This window comes from Eubalaena glacialis, chromosome 17 (genome assembly GCF_028564815.1).
Source record: "Eubalaena glacialis isolate mEubGla1 chromosome 17, mEubGla1.1.hap2.+ XY, whole genome shotgun sequence".
In the NCBI taxonomy this organism is placed as follows: Eukaryota; Metazoa; Chordata; class Mammalia; order Artiodactyla; family Balaenidae; genus Eubalaena; species Eubalaena glacialis.
This window is the reverse complement of record NC_083732.1, coordinates 63,398,983-63,420,140: the sequence shown is the minus strand read 5'-3', so window position 1 is coordinate 63,420,140 and position 21,158 is coordinate 63,398,983. Positions and strand designations below refer to the sequence as shown.

Genomic DNA, 21,158 nt, shown 5'->3' with positions numbered 1-21,158 from the left:
AGGTTTTGGATCGTCGTGTCTCCATTGTCATTTGTTTCTAGGTATTTTTTGATTTCCCCTTTGATTTCTTCAGTGATCACTTCGTTATTAAGTAGTGTATTGTGTAGCCTCCATGTGTTTGTATTTTTTACAGATCTTTTCCTGTAATTGATATCTAGTCTCATAGCGTTGTGGTCGGAAAAGATACTTGATACGATTTCAATTTTCTTAAATTTACCAAGGCTTGATTTGTGACCCAAGATATGATCTATCCTGGAGAATGTTCCATGAGCACTTGAGAAAAATGTGTATTCTGTTGTTTTTGGGTGGAATGTCCTATAAATATCAATTAAGTCCATCTTGTTTAATGTATCATTTAAAGCTTGTGTTTCCTTATTTATTTTCATTTTGGATGATCTGTCCATTGGTGAAAGTGGGATGTTAAAGTCCCCTACTATGATTGTGTTACTGTCGATTTCCCCTTTTATGGCTGTTAGTATTTGCCTTATGTATTGAGGTGCTCCTATGTTGGGTGCATAAATATTTACAATTGTTATACCTTCCTCTTGGATCGATCCCTTGATCATTATATAGTGTCCTTCTTTGTCTCTTGTAATAGTCTTTATTTTAAAGTCTATTTTGTCTGATATGAGAATTGCTACTCCAGCTTTCTTTTGATTTCCATTTTCATGGAATATCTTTTTCCATCCCCTCACTTTCAGTCTGTATGTGTCTCTAGGTCTGAAGTGGGTCTCTTGTAGACAGCATATATATGGGTCTTGTTTTTGTATCCATTCAGCCAGTCTGTGTCTTTTGGTGGGAGCATTTAATCCATTTACATTTAAGGTAATTATCGATACGTATGTTCCTATTCCCATTTTCTTAAATGTTTTGGGTTTGTTATTGTAGGTGTTTTCCTTCTCTTGTGTTTCTTGCCTAGAGAAGTTCCTTTAGCATTTGTTGTAAAGCTGGTTTGGTGGTGCTGAACTCTCTCAGCTTTTGCTTGTCTGTAAAGGTTTTAATTTCTCCATCAAATCTGAATGAGATCCTTGCTGGGTAGATTAGTCTTGGTTGTAGGTTTTTCTCCTTCATCACTTTAAGTATATCCTGCCACTCCCTTCTGGCTTGCAGAGTTTCTGCTGAAAGATCAGCTGTTAACCTTATGGGGATGCCCTTGTGTGTTATTTGTTGTTTTTCCCTTGCTGCTTTTAATATGTTTTCCTTATATTTAATTTTTGATAGCTTGATTAATATGTGTCTTGGTGTGTTTCTCCTTGGATTTATCCTGTATGGGACTCTCTGTGCTTCCAGGACTTGATTAACTATTTCCTTTCCCATATTAGGGAAGTTTTCAACTATAATCTCTTCAAATATTTTCTCAGTCCCTTTCTTTTTCTCTTCTTCTTCTGGGACCCCTATAATTCGAATGTTGGTGCGTTTAATGTTGTCCCAGAGGTCTCTGAGACTGTCCTCAGTTCTTTTCATTCTTTTTTCTTTATTCTGCTCTGCAGTAGTTATTTCCACCATTTTATCTTCCAGGTCACTTATCCGTTCTTCTGCCTCAGTTATTCTGCTATTGATCCCATCTAGAGTATTTTTAATTTCATTTATTGTGCTTTTCATCGTTGCTTGGTTCCTCTTTAGTTCTTCTACGTCCTTGTTCAATGTTTCTTGCATTTTGTCTATTCTATTTCCAAGATTTTGGATCATCCTTACTATCATTATTCTGAATTCTTTTTCAGGTAGACTACCTATTTCCTCTTCATTTGTTAGGTCTGGTGTGTTTTGACCCTGCTCCTTCATCTGCTGTGTGTTTTTCTGTCTTCTCATTTTGCTTATCTTACTGTGTTTGGGGTCTCCTTTTCACAGGCTGCAGGTTCGTGGTTCCCGTTGTTTTTGGTATCTGTCCCCAGTGGCTAAGGTTGGTTCAGTGGGTTGTGTAGGTTTCCTGGTGGAGGGAACTAGTGCCTGTGTTCTGGTGGATGAGGCTGGATGTTGTCTTTCTGGTGGGCTCGTCCACGTCTGGTGGTGTGTTTTGGGGTGTCTGTGGCCTTATTATGATTTTAGGCAGTCTCTCTGTTAATGGATGGGGCTGTGTTCCTGTCTTGCTAGTTGTTTGGCATAGGGTGTCCCGCACTGTAGCTTGCTGGTCGTTGAGTGAAGCTGGGTCTTGATGTTGAGATGGAGATCTCTGAGAGATTTTTGCCGTTTGGTATTATGTGGAGCTGGGAGGTCTCTTGTGGACCAGTGTCCTGAAGTTGGCTCTCCCACCTCAGAGGCACAGCCCTGATGCCTGGCTGGAGCACCAAGAGCCTTTCATCCACACAGCTCAGAATAAAAGGGAGAAAAAATGTAAAGAAAGAAAGAAAAAGGATAAAATAAAATAAAATAAAGCAATTATAATAAAAAAATAAGAAAAAAAAATTATTAAGAATAAATTTGTTAAGAAAAAAATTTTTTTTAATTTTTAAAAATAGATTTATTAATTTTTTATACTAAAAATAAGAAAAAATTTATTAAGAAAAAATTTAAGAAAAAATTTATTAAGAAAAAAAATTTTAATTTTTTTAAAATAAAAAATATGAAAAACCTTATTAAAAAATTTTTTTAAATTTTTTAAAATTAGAAAATAAGGAAAAAATTATTAAGAAAACATTTATTAGGGAAAAAAAATTTTTTTAAGTAAAAAAAAAAAACAAAAAAAAACCCGGATGGACCTAACCCTAGGACTAACGGTGAGAGCAAAGCTATACAGACAAAATCTCACCCAGAAGCATACACATATACACTCACAAAAAAAGGAAAAGGGGAAAAGTTAATATATCCTGCTCCCTAAGTCCATCTCCTAAATTTGGGATAATTCGTTGTCTATTCAGGTATTCAACAGATGCAGGCACATCAAGTTGTTTGTGGAGCTTTAATCCGCTGCTTCTGAGGCTGCTGGGAGAGATTTCCCTTTCTCTTCTTTGTTCATACAGCTCCCGGGGTTCAGCTTTGGATTTGGACCTGCCTCTGCATGTAGGTCGCCTGAGGGCGTCTGTTCCCCAACCAGACAGAACGGGGTTAAAGGAGCAGGTGATTCGGGGGCTCTGGCTCAGTCAGGCCGGGGGGAGGGAGCGGTACGGAGGAGGCGGGGTGGGGCGAGCCTGCGGCGGCAGAAGCCGGCGTGACGTTGCAGCAGCCTGAGGCGCGCCGTGCGCTCTCCCGGGGAAGTTGTCCCCGGATTACGGGAGCCTGGCCGTGGCGGGCTGCACAGGCTCCCGGGAGGGGCGGTGTGGAGAATGACCTGTGCTCGCCCACAGGCTTTTTGGTGGCGGCAGCAGCAGCCTCAGCGTCTCATGCCCGTCTCTGGGGTCCGCGCTGATAGCTGCGGCTCGCGCCCGTCTCTGGAGTTCGTTTAAGCGGCGCTCTGAATCCCCTCTCCTTGCACGCCGCAAAACAAAGAGGCAAGAAAAAGTCTCTTGCCTCTTCGGCAGCCGCAGACTTTTTCTTGGGCACCCTCCCGGCTAGCTGTGGTGCGCTAGTCCCTTCAGGCTGTGTTCACGCAGCCAACCCCAGTCCTCTCCCTGGGATCCGACCGAAGCCCGCGCCTCAGCTCCCAGCCCCCGCCCGCCCCGGCGGGTGAGCAGACAAGCCTCTCGGGCTGGTGAGTGCTGCTCGGCGCCGAGCCTCTGTGCGGGAATCTCTCCGTTTTTCCCTCTGTGTCCCTGTTGCTGTGGGATCCGCGCGCTGTTGGCCGCGGCTCGCGCCCGTCTCTGGAGCTCGTTTAGGCGGTGCTCTGAATCCCCTCTCCTTGCACGCCGCGAACCAAAGAGGCAAGAAAAAGTCTCTTGCCTCTTCGGCAGCTGCAGTCTTTTTCCCGGACTCCCTCTCGCTAGCACCGAAGCCCGAGCCTCAGCTCCCAGCCCCCGCCCGCCCCAGCGGCTGAGCAGACAAGCCTCTCGGGCTGGTGAGTGCTGGTCGGCACCGCTCCTCTGTGCAGGAATCTCTCCGCTTTGCCCTCCGCACCACTGTGGCTGCGCTCTCCTCCGTGGCTCTGAAGCTTCCCCCCTCTGCTACCCGCAGTCTCTGCCCACGAAGGGGCTTCCTAGTGTGTGGAAACCTTTCCTCCTTCACAGCTCCCTCCCACTGGTGCAGGTCTCGTCCCTATTCTTTTGTCTCTGTTATTTCTTTTTTCTTTTGCCCTACCCAAGTACGTGGGGATTTTCTTGCCTTTTGGGAGGTCTGACGTCTTCTGCCAGCGTTCAGTGGGTGTTCTGTAGGAGCAGTTCTACGTGTAGATGTATTTCTAATGTATCTGTGGGAAGGAAGGTGATCTCCGCGTCTTACTCTTGCGCCATCTTGCCCCTCCCCTCCAAAATTGTCTTGGTGTTCATTAACGCTTTTGAACTTTTATTTAGATTTTAGAATTAAGCCTGTTCTACCTGTTCAATTAGTTTGGGACTGTATTGAGTTTATAAATTATTTGGGAATAAATTGAAGTATATATGATATTTAATTTTCCCATCTATTAATATGGCATATTTCTCAATTTACTTATGTCTTATTCAGTGTCTTTCAATAATTTTTACAATAAAAGTTTTCTCATCTAAATTTTAAATGTCTTGTAGTTTCCATTGTAAATTGGAAATAAGTGATAAATAAGTGATATTTAAATTGTAATTAAATAAGTGATTGTAAATAAGTGATATTGTAAATAAGTGATTTTTTATATTAGATTTTACTGGTTGCTGCTAATAATAAGGCCACAGTGTATTCTTGCAATTAACTAATATCTAGCAAACTTGCTTAACTCTTTCATTCTTTCATTAGCTATCATAATTTTTCTTAGAGTTTTTTTTGGGGGGAGATTTTCTATGCAAACAGCGACAGTTATGTTTCTTTCTAGTCTGTACATACTTCTCCCCCACCTACTCTGGGTAGAACTATCAGTCCATGTCAAATTGAAACAGTGATAGACATTATCCTGTGTCATTGCTAACTTTAAAGAGAAACATCTAATGTTTCACCTTTAACCATATTTGCTATTGGTTAGGGGCAATGTTAATGAGGACTAAAATTTTTTAACTCATTGTTTTCAGGGACATTTCAAAGTTATTACATATAAAAATCATTTACCTCTATGAGTGAAGAACTTTTAGCACAACATGGTTAAATAGTCAGCCCAAAGTCATATGCAAGATTTGATTCAGAGTGGGCTCAAGAGAACACTCTTATCTAAAATGTTTTACTACCTAGAGATATACTTTATCAATTATAGGAAGTTCCCCTCTATTCGTGGTTTACTAAAACTTTTTTCATCATAAAAGGATTGAATTTTATCAACTGCTTTTTCATCAGCTATTAAAAATATCACACAATTTTCCTTTGTGAAGTTCTTAATGTTGTAAATTATATATATATTTTTAACATTGAAACACCTTTACATTTGTGGGATAAAACCAATCTGTTCATTTTTTGTTTGTTTGTTTTTAATTATTTTTGCTGATTAGAGTATACTAACATTAAATTTCTGTAATTATGGTATAGATTTATTACCATCTGTTAAAAAGTGTATTATATTTGATCTATTGCCATGCAATTAGTCTATAATTTTTCTTCCTTGTAGTGTCCTTGTTTAGTCTTGACCAAAATGATACAACTGCCTAACTTTGGGAACCTTCTCACTAAAGTAAGATAGCTTGTGTAAGATAGGGATCATCTGTTTCTTAAATGTTTGCTAGAACTTCCCTGTAAAACTATGGACTTGGTGATTTGAGGAAGTAGAATTTTAGTTGTTATAAATCTATTCAGGTTTTTCTACTTCATCTTAGATTTTTTGAAAACGTTTTCCTAAGAACTAGTTATTTTCATCTAAGTTTTCAAATGTATAGACATAAAAATGTTCACAGTGTTCTCTTACTTTTTCTGTTGCTGTATTTTTTAATTAACATTGCTTAGTATTTTTATTAATATTGCTTTTACCTAAATTATGTATTCCCTTTTATTTTCTCTAGATTTGCTTTTATTTCTTCTAATTTATGAAATACTTATTAATTTTCAGATTTTTTTTCTTTTCTAATATGAGCTTTTGGGGGCTATGAATTTTCCTCTAAGTACCACTTTAGCTGCTTTGCAAATGTTTGGATATGTAGGGATTTATTATTGTACAATTCTAAATTTGTTCTATTTGCACTACATTTTGATTTTTTCTCTGATTGAGTTACTTAGAAGTGCTTACAAGTCTTATAATAAATTTCAATCTATATTTAATTATGAATTTCTAATTTATTTGCACTGTGGTCAGATATGTATGATTCCAGTTCTTGGCATATCTTAAGATTTGTTTTGTGGCCCCTTATATGGTCAGTTTTTATGCATGTTACCTGTATGCTTGGAGAAAAGAGTGTCATTTAATTTATGGGTGTAGTTTTTTATATATATTCATTAAATCAAACTGTCTAATTATATTTCTCAAACATTTATGCCCTTGCCATTTTTAAAAATCTGCTTGGCCTAGCAATTATTGAAATAGTTGGGGAAATCTATTATAATTCTTAATTTTTTATTTTTTCTTAAAATTCTAATGATTTTTGCTTTATATATTATGGGAACCTATTTTTAGGTACATATATATTGTATTTTTCTCATTTTTTTGATGTACTGAGTTTACTTTATTTATATTTATTCGCTTTTTTGATCTTATTTTGAGTTTTCTACTCCTTTTGCTTTTTCTATCCTATCAAAATTTTCTCCTTTTATCAGTCATATCATTTCTTGATATTTTATTGTTCAGTTATTTGCTTATTTATTTAATATACACACTCCCATTGATGCCACTAAATCCCTACATGTATACTAAAATACAGGTTTCTTAAGAGCAAGAACTCAGTTTATTTACCACTATACAATGAGTGCCTTAGAATAATGCCTACACATTGTAATTGTTTGATAATTATTTAACTGATTGATTTTGAGTTGCTTAAGGAGGTGTTTTCTATTTTAAGTCAAGACATAATTAGAATCATAACATTATTGAAATGTAAGAAAGAGGCACATTCATGTCCTGCATTTTACAAATGAGAACTTGGCTCTTTAGGAGTAGCTACTTATATCTGCAAGGTGATAGGCTTATAAACAAGACCTGTTTAGGAAGAAAGGAAGGAAGGGAGGGAGGGAGGAAGGAAGGAAGGAAGGGAGGGGGAGAGGGAGAATGGGAGAGGGAGAATGGGAGAGGGAGAATGGGAGAGGGAGAGGGAGAAAAAGAGAGAAACAGAGAAGAAAACTGTAAGCAAGTCAGTAAAGCTAGGTTCTATTGTGAATTAGTATTTAATAAAACATTTCCAGAGATCCATAGGATAACAGACACAGGAAGAATGCCACAAATACTACCACACTCAGGGCAGATGGTGCTAATGTGTTACAGCATTCTTTCTCATGGAAACTGGACTTGACTTCACAATCTTTTCTCTACATAACATTCCAGGTAGCCATTATTAAATCCATGTAATTTAGCACTTGAGATAAAACCTACTTGCCATATCTCAGCTAAATATATTTCCCTTCCTGTTTCCTATCTTGATCAATTTCCATGTCCCATTATTTCCAAAAAGTTAAGATTTATGCTGCCATAGGTAAAGGGACACCAATGCAATTTTTTTTTTAAACAGGACAATATTGATTACTCATTATGTAATACTTTATTCTAGGTACAATGATTAACTCTTTCAATATAGTATCTCTGTCTTTCCCTTTAGCAGACACACTTATAAATGCAACAAAATGTTAACTAATAGCATTATGAGATAAGTATTGCTATCCCTATTTTACAAATGACGAAATTGAGAATCAGATTGTTAAAATGAATTGCATAAAATGGCATAAATTATTACCTCCAATAAGAGTAAAGGCAAATAAAAATATAAGAGTACAGACAGAGAGAAATACATAAGCATTCCATGAACTATAATTCTTCTCCTTGGACCCTACAACTACTCCCCACCATCCTCAGCTACTACACCAGTGCCCACTTACACACAATTTCATGAGGTCTTATTTTTATACTCCAGATGGTATTTCTTTACAAAGTTAGTACTGAGTTTATGATACTCTCCAAATCCAACCTAATTAATTTTCTGGACTGGCCCTCAAAATTCTCATCTGTAGGAAAATTCCATCCCCCACTTTAGGGTCTCCAGGATCTGTCTTTTCCTATCAACCGCCCTATTTCTTAAAAAATGTTACCTCTTTAATAGTCTAGTTCCTTAAAGCTAATAAAGTAGTCTTTATGTTTATTTCTGCCATAGGCAAACAAACATGTCTGAATTTTCAAGATAAAATATGCACCCCCAAAATGAACTGACGTATAACTGGAGGTCCTGGATAGTAAAAACTATTCCTCTGTCATTTGTAATTCATGTTATATACTTTGACTCTGTTGATTTCTCTTAGCACTGAAAAAGTAAAGCTTTTAAGTTCTGACTTGCTCTAAATAATGGTATTAGTAGGTCTTTATTTAAAAAGCCATAGGTCCAGCACCTACCTCTATTAGAGCTCACACCAGAGCATAGTTGCCATTGCTTGTGTTCATACCTATCTATTCATCTCCCTCTTGAAGATAGACCGAATCTTATTTCTGTTTGTTTGCAAATACATAGTAGTTGTGCAAAGCATTTGAACAATGAACAAATGCTATAGTCAAACATCACAAATACACAAGCTTGCTAACATGAATTCTAGAAGGAATACCATTTTACATTTACATAAAGCAAATGGTGGATATGCTCCAGTGTTGTAAACAGTAGTAAACTGGAGCAAAGAAGTAGATGTTTGAAGGTAAGGGGAGATGTTTTACGAACTTGAAAGCAATGTCCCTAAAGAGTTTAAATCAGTCTAGTCTCCATTTATCTTAATGTAATTTCAATGAGATACAATATTAAGAAATTCATACTTGGATACATATTTTAGTTTAAACAATGCTCTCTTTTGCATTGTTTTTGTATTAAGGCTATTTTAAATGATGTCAAGTATGTTTTAAATATTTCTAATTATAATATTTAATAAATGTGACTCATAGTAGTGATATCTATATTATTTTAACAAATATATTATTTACATGAAGGAGAGAGAATATATACAGTCTTGTGCTACTGAAGGGGACCTCCTGGCAGCTGGTGTTTTAGCTGATAGGGGATGTAAATTTATATGCACCAAAAATCTACAGTGGAAGACTTAACAATGGTTGTTTATATACAGCATAAGTTAGCCACCTTCTCCACGAACCTTAAAGTATCATAAGTTACTTTCTAAATTAACATATGAATTTAAGGTAAGATACATCTTTTCACAGAGCAACCTATTACATTTCAGCTTTACCCTGAGGTATTCTGCACCAATTGTTTAATTTACATTTTACCAATGTTTTCCAAAATAAAAGAAATACATGTGTGGTTTATATTTATTTTCAAAAAGCACCTTGGGAAATCTGGCCCTCCGTGAACTATGGGTCTTCCAATAGAGAAAGCCTCTCGGGACTTATTATGATCATATGAGGGGACTACAATGCATACACAGCTTGAAGGGAGTTTAGCTCTTAGTTGCTGAACTCATGCTAGAAGGTATATGCCCATCTGCTCTATTCTGGAATTAAAAGGCAGTTGAATATTATATAGTCTGGTCACTTCTCAAAAATAAAAATAATATATAACTGATTATCCACAGAATAACACTATTCATAATAATGGTCCCTTCATGAGTATATACCTATAAGTGGGAATAAACTTTGAAGTTTATTGAAGACTAAACTTTAACAGTAAAAACATTTATGGTTCTTATTAGGCCAGAAAAAGGTATGTATTTATAAATAAATCATTAAGTGTGAATTGAACAAACATTATTTAATTATGGTCATGCCTGATGCAAAGTATGATAAAAACTTTATAATGATATAGATATTATGCTTATTATAATAACATCTGTAAGTCTTTATTAATAAAAACAAGAACATAGTAAAGCTTTAATTTTTCCCATTGGATCTTCTTCAAGACACATTTTTCAGCGTTCTAATGTCAAACTTTTTCATTAAAATAAGCATTTACAATACTTTAATTTCATGTGGAAAAAATTCTGAAAAATAATTTTTTTGTAAAAATGAAAAACAAATCCATAGCTAAGATATAAGCTCTATTGCTTATGATCACTTCTGTCTTCCAGCAGACATCATCTAATATGCTTTATTTGGAGAATATAAAGCAAGGGACTCTTTTACCTGGGATCTATTCAGTAGGCAAACTACTATTATTCATAAAATTTAATGATTCATAAAATGAATTATTCATAAAATAAATTATTTTATTAAATTAATTATTCATTAAAATACTATCAACTTGTCTGCCTCACACTTTTTTTCTAAAACTAAAATCATCTTTCCATCTGCTTCCTAGACCTTTATATACGGATTCTCCAGATGTTCTCAAAATTTCCAGATGCAATTGCTATGGCATACAGGGAAATAAACAAGGGCAGTATTATTCATAGAAAGCTATTCACCAAGGATTTAAAGCAGTATGTAAACATAATAATGAGATAAATGAATCCTCTCAAAATGAGGCTAGCAATATAAAATTGTTACAGAAGCAATATTTTTAATTTGTCAACCATGTTTCCCTTTCCTCAAAAAGTAGGAGGTTTGTATTATATTACAGATTCACTGATATGTCACTGAAAATTTGGGGAAAACTTTAAAGAAGGAAAAAAGCAAACTTTTCAAAAGATGAATGTTAGGCAGTTAGACTTGTCAAAGAGATTAATCCTTTTAAATAGTAATTTCAATCCTTCCTTTTCCCTCAAGGGATTTAGTTCAGTTTCATGAAGGACAGCTGTAAGTGTTAGGTTGCTGTTCTGCCTAAACATTACATTGCGTTTTCCTGCTTATTTAAGAAAAGGATCAATGTCAGGTTTTATTCCTAAAAATTAAACAAACCAACCTTTGCAACACCAAATCCTCATTCTTAGTGACCAAAGAACCTATTGGTTCTTTCCTTAAAGTAGTGTCATGTGCATATTTTATCTGGAAAGAAATATAATTCCTTCGGCTGGGGAGCAATTTTTTATTGAAATCTGAATGCGATATATGGGATACAAATTTCTTGTGCTGCTGTGTGTATGCGTGCGTGTACACGCCTTTGGGAGATCAGGTTATTTAGTTCTGGAATGAAGCTCAGAAGTCAGGTTTATCTGACTTACACAGTGCAACTTCTCCCCTTCATGTCTCTCATCTCCCTTTCACCTAGTCTGCTCATTATCCCTCAATGCTCAGGTTAGATGTCAGTTCTTCAGGAAGGTTCTGAATGCTTCTCCTTATGCAACACACATCACAATCACAAGTATTTATTTAGTTATTTTCTTTATAGACTGTAAAAGCCATGAGGGCTAGAATATTTTTTCATTGTCCACTGCTGTATTTCTGGTGTTAGTTGGATAATGGGCTCTTAAGTATTTGTTGGAAAGAAGGAAGGAAGGAAAGAAAGTGGACCTTTTTCATTCCTCTGGTATTCTAAATATTAAAATCATGTAAATGTTTGGTTCCACCATTTCCTCTTTTTTTTTGGCTGCATTGGGTCTTCGTTGCTGCACACGGGCTTCCTCTAGTCGTGACGAGCAGGAGCTACTCTTCGCTGCGGTGCGCATGCTTCTCATTATGGTGGCTTCTCCTGTTGTGGAGCACTGGCTCTAGGTGCCAGGGCTTCAGTAGTTGTGGCTCGTGGGCTCTAGAGTGCAGGCTCAGTAGTTGTGGTGCACGGGCTTAGTTGCTCCGCGGCATGTGGGATCTTCCCGGACAAGAGCTCGAACCCATGTCCCCTGCATTGGCAGGCGGATTCTCAACCACTGCGCCACCAGGGCAGTCCCCCACAATTTCCTCTTTAGTTGAATTCAGAGAAATCTTGTGAAGTATTTTTTACTAAAGCATAAATTTCTCATCATTTCCTATAAATGTTGAAGCACTTTGAACTCTGCAAACTTTAATGAATGGAATAAAAATATTTTTTCTGTTAAAATAAATCAGATTTTGATATATTATAACAATATGATTTCTGTAATAGCCGAACACCACGATATTGTTGACTTAAATTCCAGTGATTCCACGAGTCCTATCCAAAGATACACGCACCTCCTGAATTCCCATTAATATAAATTCTAATGTAGAAAATCACATTTGTTATCTTGAATTTGTGATGGCCCTTACATTGCTCATCTCTCTTATTTCTTAAGTAATCTATAATAATAATAAAATGGAAATATTAAGGTGTTACCCAGATCTGTTAACAACACAGTGTTCTACTACTTATTTACCAAAATGGATGAACTAATCTGTTTCTCTACATATTTTCAAAATATTCTCTCAGTCTCTCTAGTTTACTACCTGATTCCACAGAAAATAGTTCTTTGTTGTGAATGGACTTTACTTTTCAATTTGTCTGTTACTATTAGCTTTGAAAGTTCTTGGCTTTGACATAGACCCTCTGTCCAAGAAGATCATGGTTTGGATATTATAAAGATTTTGTTACTCTGTTTTAATGGGCAGACCTCTGACAGAAATGTGGGGAATGAGGTAGGTTAAGAGAAATGGTATCAGGGCAGAGACATAGGGGCTTTTACTTTCTTCCTAGTGATGAACTGAGATCAACATAGGCAGTAGTACTGTATCTATGTTCAATCACACGGAATGAGTGTACATCATTTGGGGGGAAGATCTTTTAAATAATGAAATATTAAATAAAGAAATAAGTTCTTCTTTTCCAAAATAATTCATTTAAAATACTTACGCATGGATTATAGCACATAATTTACAATAAACCACTAAACCCTGTTTGACTATAAATATTTGATACTGATTTTAATGAAAAGACCAATGAAGAATTTTATCTTTTACTAATCAATGTGAATTAGCAAAACGTCAGATATGGTTAAGGACTACTTTGTACTTTGAGCCCTCAAACAGAGGCAGAAAGGGTGTTGGTGCTTTCTGTTTATCTAGAGGTAGAAATGAAGAAATATTAAAAGTTTCATAGAATATTGTATTTTAAAATAATTAATTTTATATCAACATTGTTTTACAGCAAAACTCCGAGAGTCCTGCTTTGATCCAGGCAACATAATGAATGGCACCAGACTTGGAATGGATTATAAATTAGGGTCAACAGTCACCTATTACTGTGATGCTGGTTATGTTCTTCAAGGTTATTCAACACTCACCTGTATCATAGGAGATGATGGAAGACCTGGATGGAATAGAGCCTTACCAAGTTGTCATGGTAAGAAAATACTTTTTGGCTGAGTTTTTATTATTAGAAAGAATCAAGAAATGTTTAAACCCGCTTCTGTTTTTTTTAAAAAATCAACCATTTAAAACACAATCTACAAGTGTGGTATAGGCAATGCAGAGATTTTATCAAGGATTTTAAAATTGGATTCTGTAAAGAAATGGTTTTGAAAAAATGCTCATATTCCCAGGTGTCTCTAAAGCAACGTGCACATTATAGTAGGCCAGCTCTCTGAGAGCAGGGATATTGCCTGTTCTGTTCATTTGTGTGCCCTCAGGATTTAAAGGAGTACCTGAAACTTCAGGTACTCAGGAAATACTGACTGAGTGAATGAGGAACAGACACACCGAAACTGACATTTCAACAAAAGTAGATAAATGCAATAACAAATATTATCAAAAATCAGTGATAAATCTTTATCTGAAATAGGGACATAGAAAAATAGACATTTCTCCTAAGAATAGGTTGTCTAAAAACAGTGACCAAATTGGAGCTACTCAGGCAGCTCCAGCAGCATGAGGAAGACCCAAGGGCACAAAAAGATGGAGAAATACCTAAAATTAGTTTCAGTAACATAATATCAGATGTGAAAGTTGCCAGATCTGCTACAGCTAGAGTTACTACAAGACCAGTACATCAGTTTCAGTGCGCTGAAGGATCTGACAATGATCATAGCCAGGAGAAGATCACTTATCTTGGAAAAAAATCTTAGGAAAAGTATATTCAAGAAGAGACTTAATATCTTTGAGATTAAGGCAGTTAAAAGAGGCACCTGAAACAGAAACATCACCTTCACTTGGGATATGGAATTTGCTAAGCAGTTAGCCACAATAAATGAACAGCCCTTTCAGAATGGTTTTGAACAGATGACCTAGTGGACAAAAGAAGGGAAACTGTGGGAGTCCCCAGTTAACAATGAAGCAGGTCTTAATGATGATGGTTCAGAAATTCATGTATATATATTTGTGGATAAATAACTGGAGGATTTTCCAAAATAAGGGCCAATCCACCACTTCATAAAGCTGGTTTCTTGTGGCCTTTCCAAAAACCCATATCAGAGTGTTACACCGAAGTGGAACACAGAGTGGTTTAAAAATTATTTTAATGAAAAACAAGTCATTCTCAAAGAAAGTTATGTACAACTCAGTTGCAGACCCTGGTAATTTTAATTTCAAGCTCTTGGAGATGGGTATTATAACTAAATAAAACAATTTTACTAGTAAAAGCCTAATACTGCATGTTCAAAAATCACATACTTATACATAACTCTTTTTTTTTTTGGCTAGAAAACCAAGTTTTTGGGTTTTTTTTCACTTTGAAGCTGAAATGTGCAGTGTATCAAAATTAAGGATTTTGACAAATGTAAAAGTCATGTGACATTTAACAATTGTATTGAATCCTCAGATCTTTGGCTTTTCATTTATATGTCTTTTTAATTGATATCCCATTGCAATCGACTTTGCTAATGAGCACTATCATCTTATTGGTAGTCTCACTGTTGCTAGTGAATCAGTTATACATATACATATGTCCACGCTTTTTTAGATTCTTTTCCCATATAGGCCATTACAGATTACTGAGTAGAGTTCCCCGTGCTATATTAGTAGGTCCTTATTAGTTACCTATTTTATATATAGTAGTGAGTATATGTCAATCCCATTCTCCCAATTTATCCCTCCCCCCCTTTCCCCCTGGTAACCATAAGTTTGTTTTCTACATCTGTGACTCTATTTCTGTTTTGTAGATAAGTTCATTTGTACCCTTTTTAAAGATTCCACGTATAAGCGATATCATACGATATTTGTCTTTCTTTTATAACTGTTTATTATTGAAGATAGAGATACAGTGCAAAATACAGTTTAGTAGGGAGAAACAATGATATCACCATGGGAAGTTACCACAGACTCCCTAGTCAGTTGAATGATCCTAACGCATTGTACAAAATTGACATGGGAATGATATCATTCAGGGCAGATTTTCCAAACTATGGGTCACCACCAGTGAGTCATAAAATCAATTCACTGGATTGTGACTAGCATTTTTATAACTGATATAAAATTGAATAAAATAAAGTAAAAGATAAAGGCAAAAACATTATAATTCAAGGAACGTAGTAAGGGTATTGTTTTGTGGAACTATTTTCAGTTATATATACAGAGATAAATAAAGTACAATAAATAAATATATACTCATATTTGAGTGTGTGTGCATGTAGGTGTGTATGTATATGTTTGCAATGATATAAAGTGTATGTATTACTGTGAATTTCAGTGGAACAGGAAAAACCAGCAACTCTGATCTGAGGATTAAAAGTTTGGATTTTTGGGGTCTAATACACATGGTAATTTTTCTTAGTTATATAATGTATTCACCCATTTGAATTATATGTGTGTGATTTCTGAGTTACACAAGTCATTTAACCTCTCTAAGCTTATCATCTCTCATTTGTAAAACATGGGTAATTGAAATCTTTGCTTCAAAATGTTGTTATAAGAAATTAAGAAAAGATAGGTAGCTACTAAATGGTCATTCTATTAATATCAGAACAATTAGTTAATTCTTGACTTGAATTAATGATTTCATCTATCAGAAGTTAAAGGGAATAAGAAGAGAAATAATTACTTTGGATTTAATCCTGACAAAGAGAAAAAAATAACTGACGACATGGAAGTTTATAGGAAATGTAAGAGAGAGTGATTTATTATCTTAGAATTTAGAGCCATACAAAGGAGAAATCTGTTTATAGGCAGAAAAGCTTACTAAACTTAGAAAAACACTTTTCACAATTTACTGTCAGTAATCATTAAGAAACCATAGAAAATTTCCAGGAGCCAGACAAGAAATAATCAAAAACCTGATGGGGAAAATCAAAGAATAAAGAAAACTACAGATCAAAAAGATAAGTGTTAATCACTTATCTTATTAAGTGATTAATAAGAATAAATAAAAGAATAAATAATTAAATAGGTGGACTTCAGTGACTTAGGTGGGAAAGGAAGGAGCTCCAAAATATGTTGCATTCACAAATAATATGCTCGCCTAAGATAATCCTATGTCTTTCCAATGTTTCCAATGTTTCATGGGTCAATTATAGCCCAGTTAAGTATATTTCCTGTTGGTTGAACAGTAGTATCTACAGACAATTTGGAGGGAAGAGCAGACCTGAGTTCATGTCCTCTTACTGTATCTATAACCTGAAGCAAGCTGAACCTTGATTTTTAAATCTTTAAAGCCAGATAATAGTTATTAACTCAATAGATTATTGTGAAGATTAAGTTATTAATCACAATACATGCAGAGGGCCTAGTAAAGTTCCCAGCAAATACTGGCATATTAATACATGTGATTTTTAACACAATGTTCTAAAATAAGCATAGCACTGGAAAACATGCATTGCACTTTGCATTGTATGTTATGTTTTAGTTGAACTAGTACATTTTTGTCATTTCAATATTAATTAAATCTAATTTATTAAAGTTATTATATGAATACACATTCACTCATTCCTGAAAATAGCACAGTTGATATTTTAAAATTTATTAAAAGAGAATAATTTTTTACCATCACTTACAATGGATATCATCAGACTTTTAGTCATAATGCCAAGATATAAAAATCAGAAGTTATTCAATGCATGCTTTAAGCTATTAGAAAAAAATTTAAGGTACATTCATTATAAACATATGACCATAACTGATAATTTTTAGTATAGCAGAGAGAAAAGGAAAGCCCATTTTTTAGAACTAGATATATTTAACTCTAAACAATGATTTTAAAACAAGGAAAAAGCCTGGGTCAACTATGTGACCTTGTTCAATGTATCTATTTTGCATATCTAAGCATGAGATAATATTGTATAATTTGCAAGTTTGTTGGGAGAGTTATTTTAAATAACTTATTTAAAGTGTTTAGTCCTGTTTCTGTTACTGTCACACACTAAGGAGAGCTTAATACATTTTAGTTTCTTGATCAGGTTCATATGCATCTATTTGTTTTCCCTCATGGTGATTATACAGAAATCCAAAATATACAGGACTTGCTGACTTTCAGATTTAATAAATTAATACCTTAAAAGTCAAAATTAGTGCGTAAACCATGTGCAGTAGAGCTAGAAGGGTTTGTTCTTTATAAGCATAAATTCCTTTTAAGATAAATTTTGTATTTTGTAATCAAAGTAAAATGTGCATATGATAACTAAGAAAAGAATACAGAGAAGCGTACCATTTAAAGCAATATAAACCAATGTTCATCTGCCTTACCCCTCTCTATTCTCCTATTCCTCAGCTGAGTTTTCTAATAATTTCTATTTTAATTGCTCTGATGGCCCTCTCTGTGACTCTGCATAACATGAAGCTCTGTTCCTTGATTTACCAATATTAGACAATATCTATTGATTCCCTGATATAAAAGATAACTAGTTATGTCACATCCGCAGCTCCTCTGTTCAGTGTTTCAGTTATATTATTTTTGGTTATTCTAGTAATTGCCTTTGTCAGGTATTAATTTGCTTATGCCTCTATTTGTAATTTCATCAATGTTTGAGAATTAGGTTGCCAGTCTTTGCTGCTTTTCATGCTAAGTCTTACCCCATAGAAGGAATCCTGACAAAAGTCTCTGATAATGGGAGCAGGAAATTTTGACTGACTGGTAGTCTTTGTTGCACAGTACATGAGTAGGGAGTTGCCTATTAGACTGTGATCCTTAAGTGCCAAAATAAGGAAAGATTTATTTATTTATTTAAGTTATTTCTTGTAATGTTGCTTTAGTCCCCCCCAGAACACCAGAAGCTTATGAAGTCTTGGGCTACATATTACTCTTTAACACGCAGGACATTAATTTATACAAGAAAGCTCTTAGTAAAATTATTTTACCTGATCTGAACCCTAAGAACTTACAGAGTCAGTCTGTTTCAGAAGATAGATTTTTATCATGGTTCAGGATTAAGTGTACATTTTAAATCTGAAGAAAATATTTTTAAGAGCTTATGTTGGACACTGGGAGATTATATGTGTCAGAAGTAGATCCAAAATGATAGCATCCTCTGTTAGGTCCTTCTCAATGTTGAGAAAATCCTGCAGTTGATCTCATGAGAATGTCACATATACTAAATGATGGCAGAACAGGATATCTGTACCTGCAATTCACTTTGTGATAAAAAAAAATCGTGTTTGGAAAATAATTTCTTCTCTTCTTATTTTTCATACTTTTCATATCTGTTGAAACCCTTAGATATTTTATCTATAGACATGCTGGATTAAAAGAGAAGTCATATAACATTCTTATCCATGATCTGATTCAATATTAGGTAAATGTATTAAAACACAAATGGTGATAGAATCCATATTTTCCCTTAATATTCATTTGATTTATTTCACCTAATGGTATTCCATTTGTTTATATAAATACATCTCTACCCTGATCTAGGGCACCAGTCATCTCTTACCTCTTAACCTCTCTCCTAACTAGTTTCTCTCATTTTCTTGTTTCCCCATACAGTCTCTTCTGAACACAGCAAAGTAATCTTTAAACCATACGTCACATTATATCACATATTTACTCAAAATCTATCAGTGCTTCCTAAATCTGAATAAATGCCAAAGATCATATAATATAAAGCTCTACTTAATCTACCTATATACAACCTGACCTCTCTAAATATTTTCCCTTTTTACTTTATTCTTTGAGCCACACTGGCCTCGTGGATGGTACTTCAAAGCACTCATCACACTTCTGCCTCAGGGCTTTTGCACTTCTTGTCCTTTCTGCCTAAAGCTTTTTCCCCAGCTCTCTGGCTGGCTAGATTTTTCACTTCTTGTAGACATATGATCACTTGTCTTTTTAGTAGAAAAGCCATTTCTATTTACTTTCTCCTGACTTCCCAAAGCTCCCAGGATGAAATCAATGTATCTAAAATTGGAACAGTATATCCTGGGTAAAGATATCTCTGATGTGTAAATCATTAAATTTGGGAATACTGGCCACAGTACCAATGCAGTAATTTTGTTGATTGATTGATTGAGGCATGATTGACATGTAACATTAAACTCGTTTCAGGTATACAAATAATGGTTTGATATTTATATGTATTGTAAAACGACCACCACAGTACGTCTAGTTAATATCCGTCACCATACGTATATACAATTTTTTTTTTCTTGTGATGAGAACTTTTAAGATCTATTCTCTTGGCAACTTTTATGTATGCAATACAGTAGTATTAACTATAGTCACCATGCTGTACATTGCCATGATTTTTTATTCTGTAACTGGACCAATGCAGTGTTCTCGATCTTTTCTATTGCTGTAGTCTACAGTGAGCACCCAAATAATATATAATTATAATGATAAGACCCTAAGAATAAACATATTTGGACTGTTAAAGAATCACTAGTTTGCCAATTATTCTAAAGAGAGAGTGTCATTCATTCCTTTTTCTCAGGTGTTTAGGTGTATCTATATACCTGGTCCTGTACTAACTATTAGGGATAAAGACATGAATTCAATATAGTCCTTCCCCCTGGAGAGTTTACAATCTGATGAGATACAGACAGATAAGGTACATTGCTAGAAATAAAAGTAGAGTATCGTAAGAGCAGCATGGAGGTGCCTCTGACCTAGTTACAAAGAGAGATCAGGGAAGTCTTCCTTATGAAAGTGATACATGAACTGAGTCTTAAAAGTATAATTAAGAAGGAACCAGGTGAGGCACAAGGCATGAGGAGATGGTATATTTCACACCTAGGGTTCAGCCTATATAAAAATGTAGAAGCAAGAGTAAACAGTAATACTGGTAGAATATCAAGCAGCTCAATAGGCAAAGTGTGCGTGGGGAGGAGATAATAGCTTATCTGTATTGAACACAGTTTGAAGTTTTATATACATATTATTTTATATCTCACCACAACCCCAAGAATTAGGGACTGCTAAAATTCTCATTTTACACATGAGGAAACCAAGACAAAGAGAGATTCAGGTAGTTGCTCAGAGTCATACTTGCCTAGCAGTCTTGTTTAGGAGTCCATGCTCTTCATCACTGCCCTAAAGGTAGGCTGGGCAATTCTACAAATGACCTTCTATTGATCTTTTTATATCTCTAGAGCCTAAGAGTGCCTGTCTCTTAACCAACATACTAGTTTTTTAAATGCTTCATGAATGAATACATGGCACCAGGAATAAGTGTGAGATTTTGGATTCTCCACTTATTTCTGTAATCTTCCTTTAGGCTAGGTATGAGAATTAAGAAAAGGTAAATTCCTACCAATAACTGATATAAAAGTGTTCGCCTGAAATGGATTTTTGCATTTCATTTGAAATACAGCTCTGCACAGAATACACATGCCTTAATAGATATAGTCATTAACTCAGTTCTCTTTTAAATCTGCAACGTTATTTTTAATACCCTTGTTTTGCTCATGTTAACATAAATCCTGGATTCTGGAAAAAAAATTAACTGAATCGCCAATGACCTGTACGACTGCTCAAAGTGCATAAACACAACTATGTTAAACTTAGACATCCTGTAGTCATCTGACACCACTGTTTGTTCAACTTCCAACTGCATGTGAAATGATAAAAGCTTTTAGAAGGAGAGCTCTCTTACCCTAGCAACTGAAGTGAAAGTTTTGAAACAAAGAAATAAAAATTCATTTTGTGATTATAGCTTTCCAACTTTAGAGTTATCTCTCATTAGTAACCTCATATGACCTACTTTTAATTAAATCATATTTTTTATGAAGAATTAAATAATTGAAATTTTATTCCAGATCTTCTGTTTAAATGGCATAATTTGCCTTGGGCTAATTCCTTATTTCAAATATCCTTGAGGTTTACAAAATTTTTTTGAGATGTGAAACAAGTCTAGATCCCATTCCATTATAA

At 35.0% G+C, this 21,158-nt stretch overlaps 1 protein-coding gene and 1 pseudogene across 3 annotated transcripts in view; both read left to right on the top strand.

The window, feature by feature from the left end:
- Positions 1-21,158, top strand: part of CSMD3 (CUB and Sushi multiple domains 3) — a 1,197,799-nt gene that overhangs the window by 919,661 nt on the left and 256,980 nt on the right. For all 3 annotated transcript variants that reach the window (XM_061171997.1, XM_061171996.1, XM_061171995.1), the window contains one exon: positions 13,077-13,271. In XM_061171997.1, the coding sequence (XP_061027980.1) occupies positions 13,077-13,271 (195 nt within the window). The remainder of the gene's footprint in view (positions 1-13,076; positions 13,272-21,158) is intronic.
- Positions 13,455-14,443, top strand: LOC133077435 (small ribosomal subunit protein mS31-like; annotated as a pseudogene).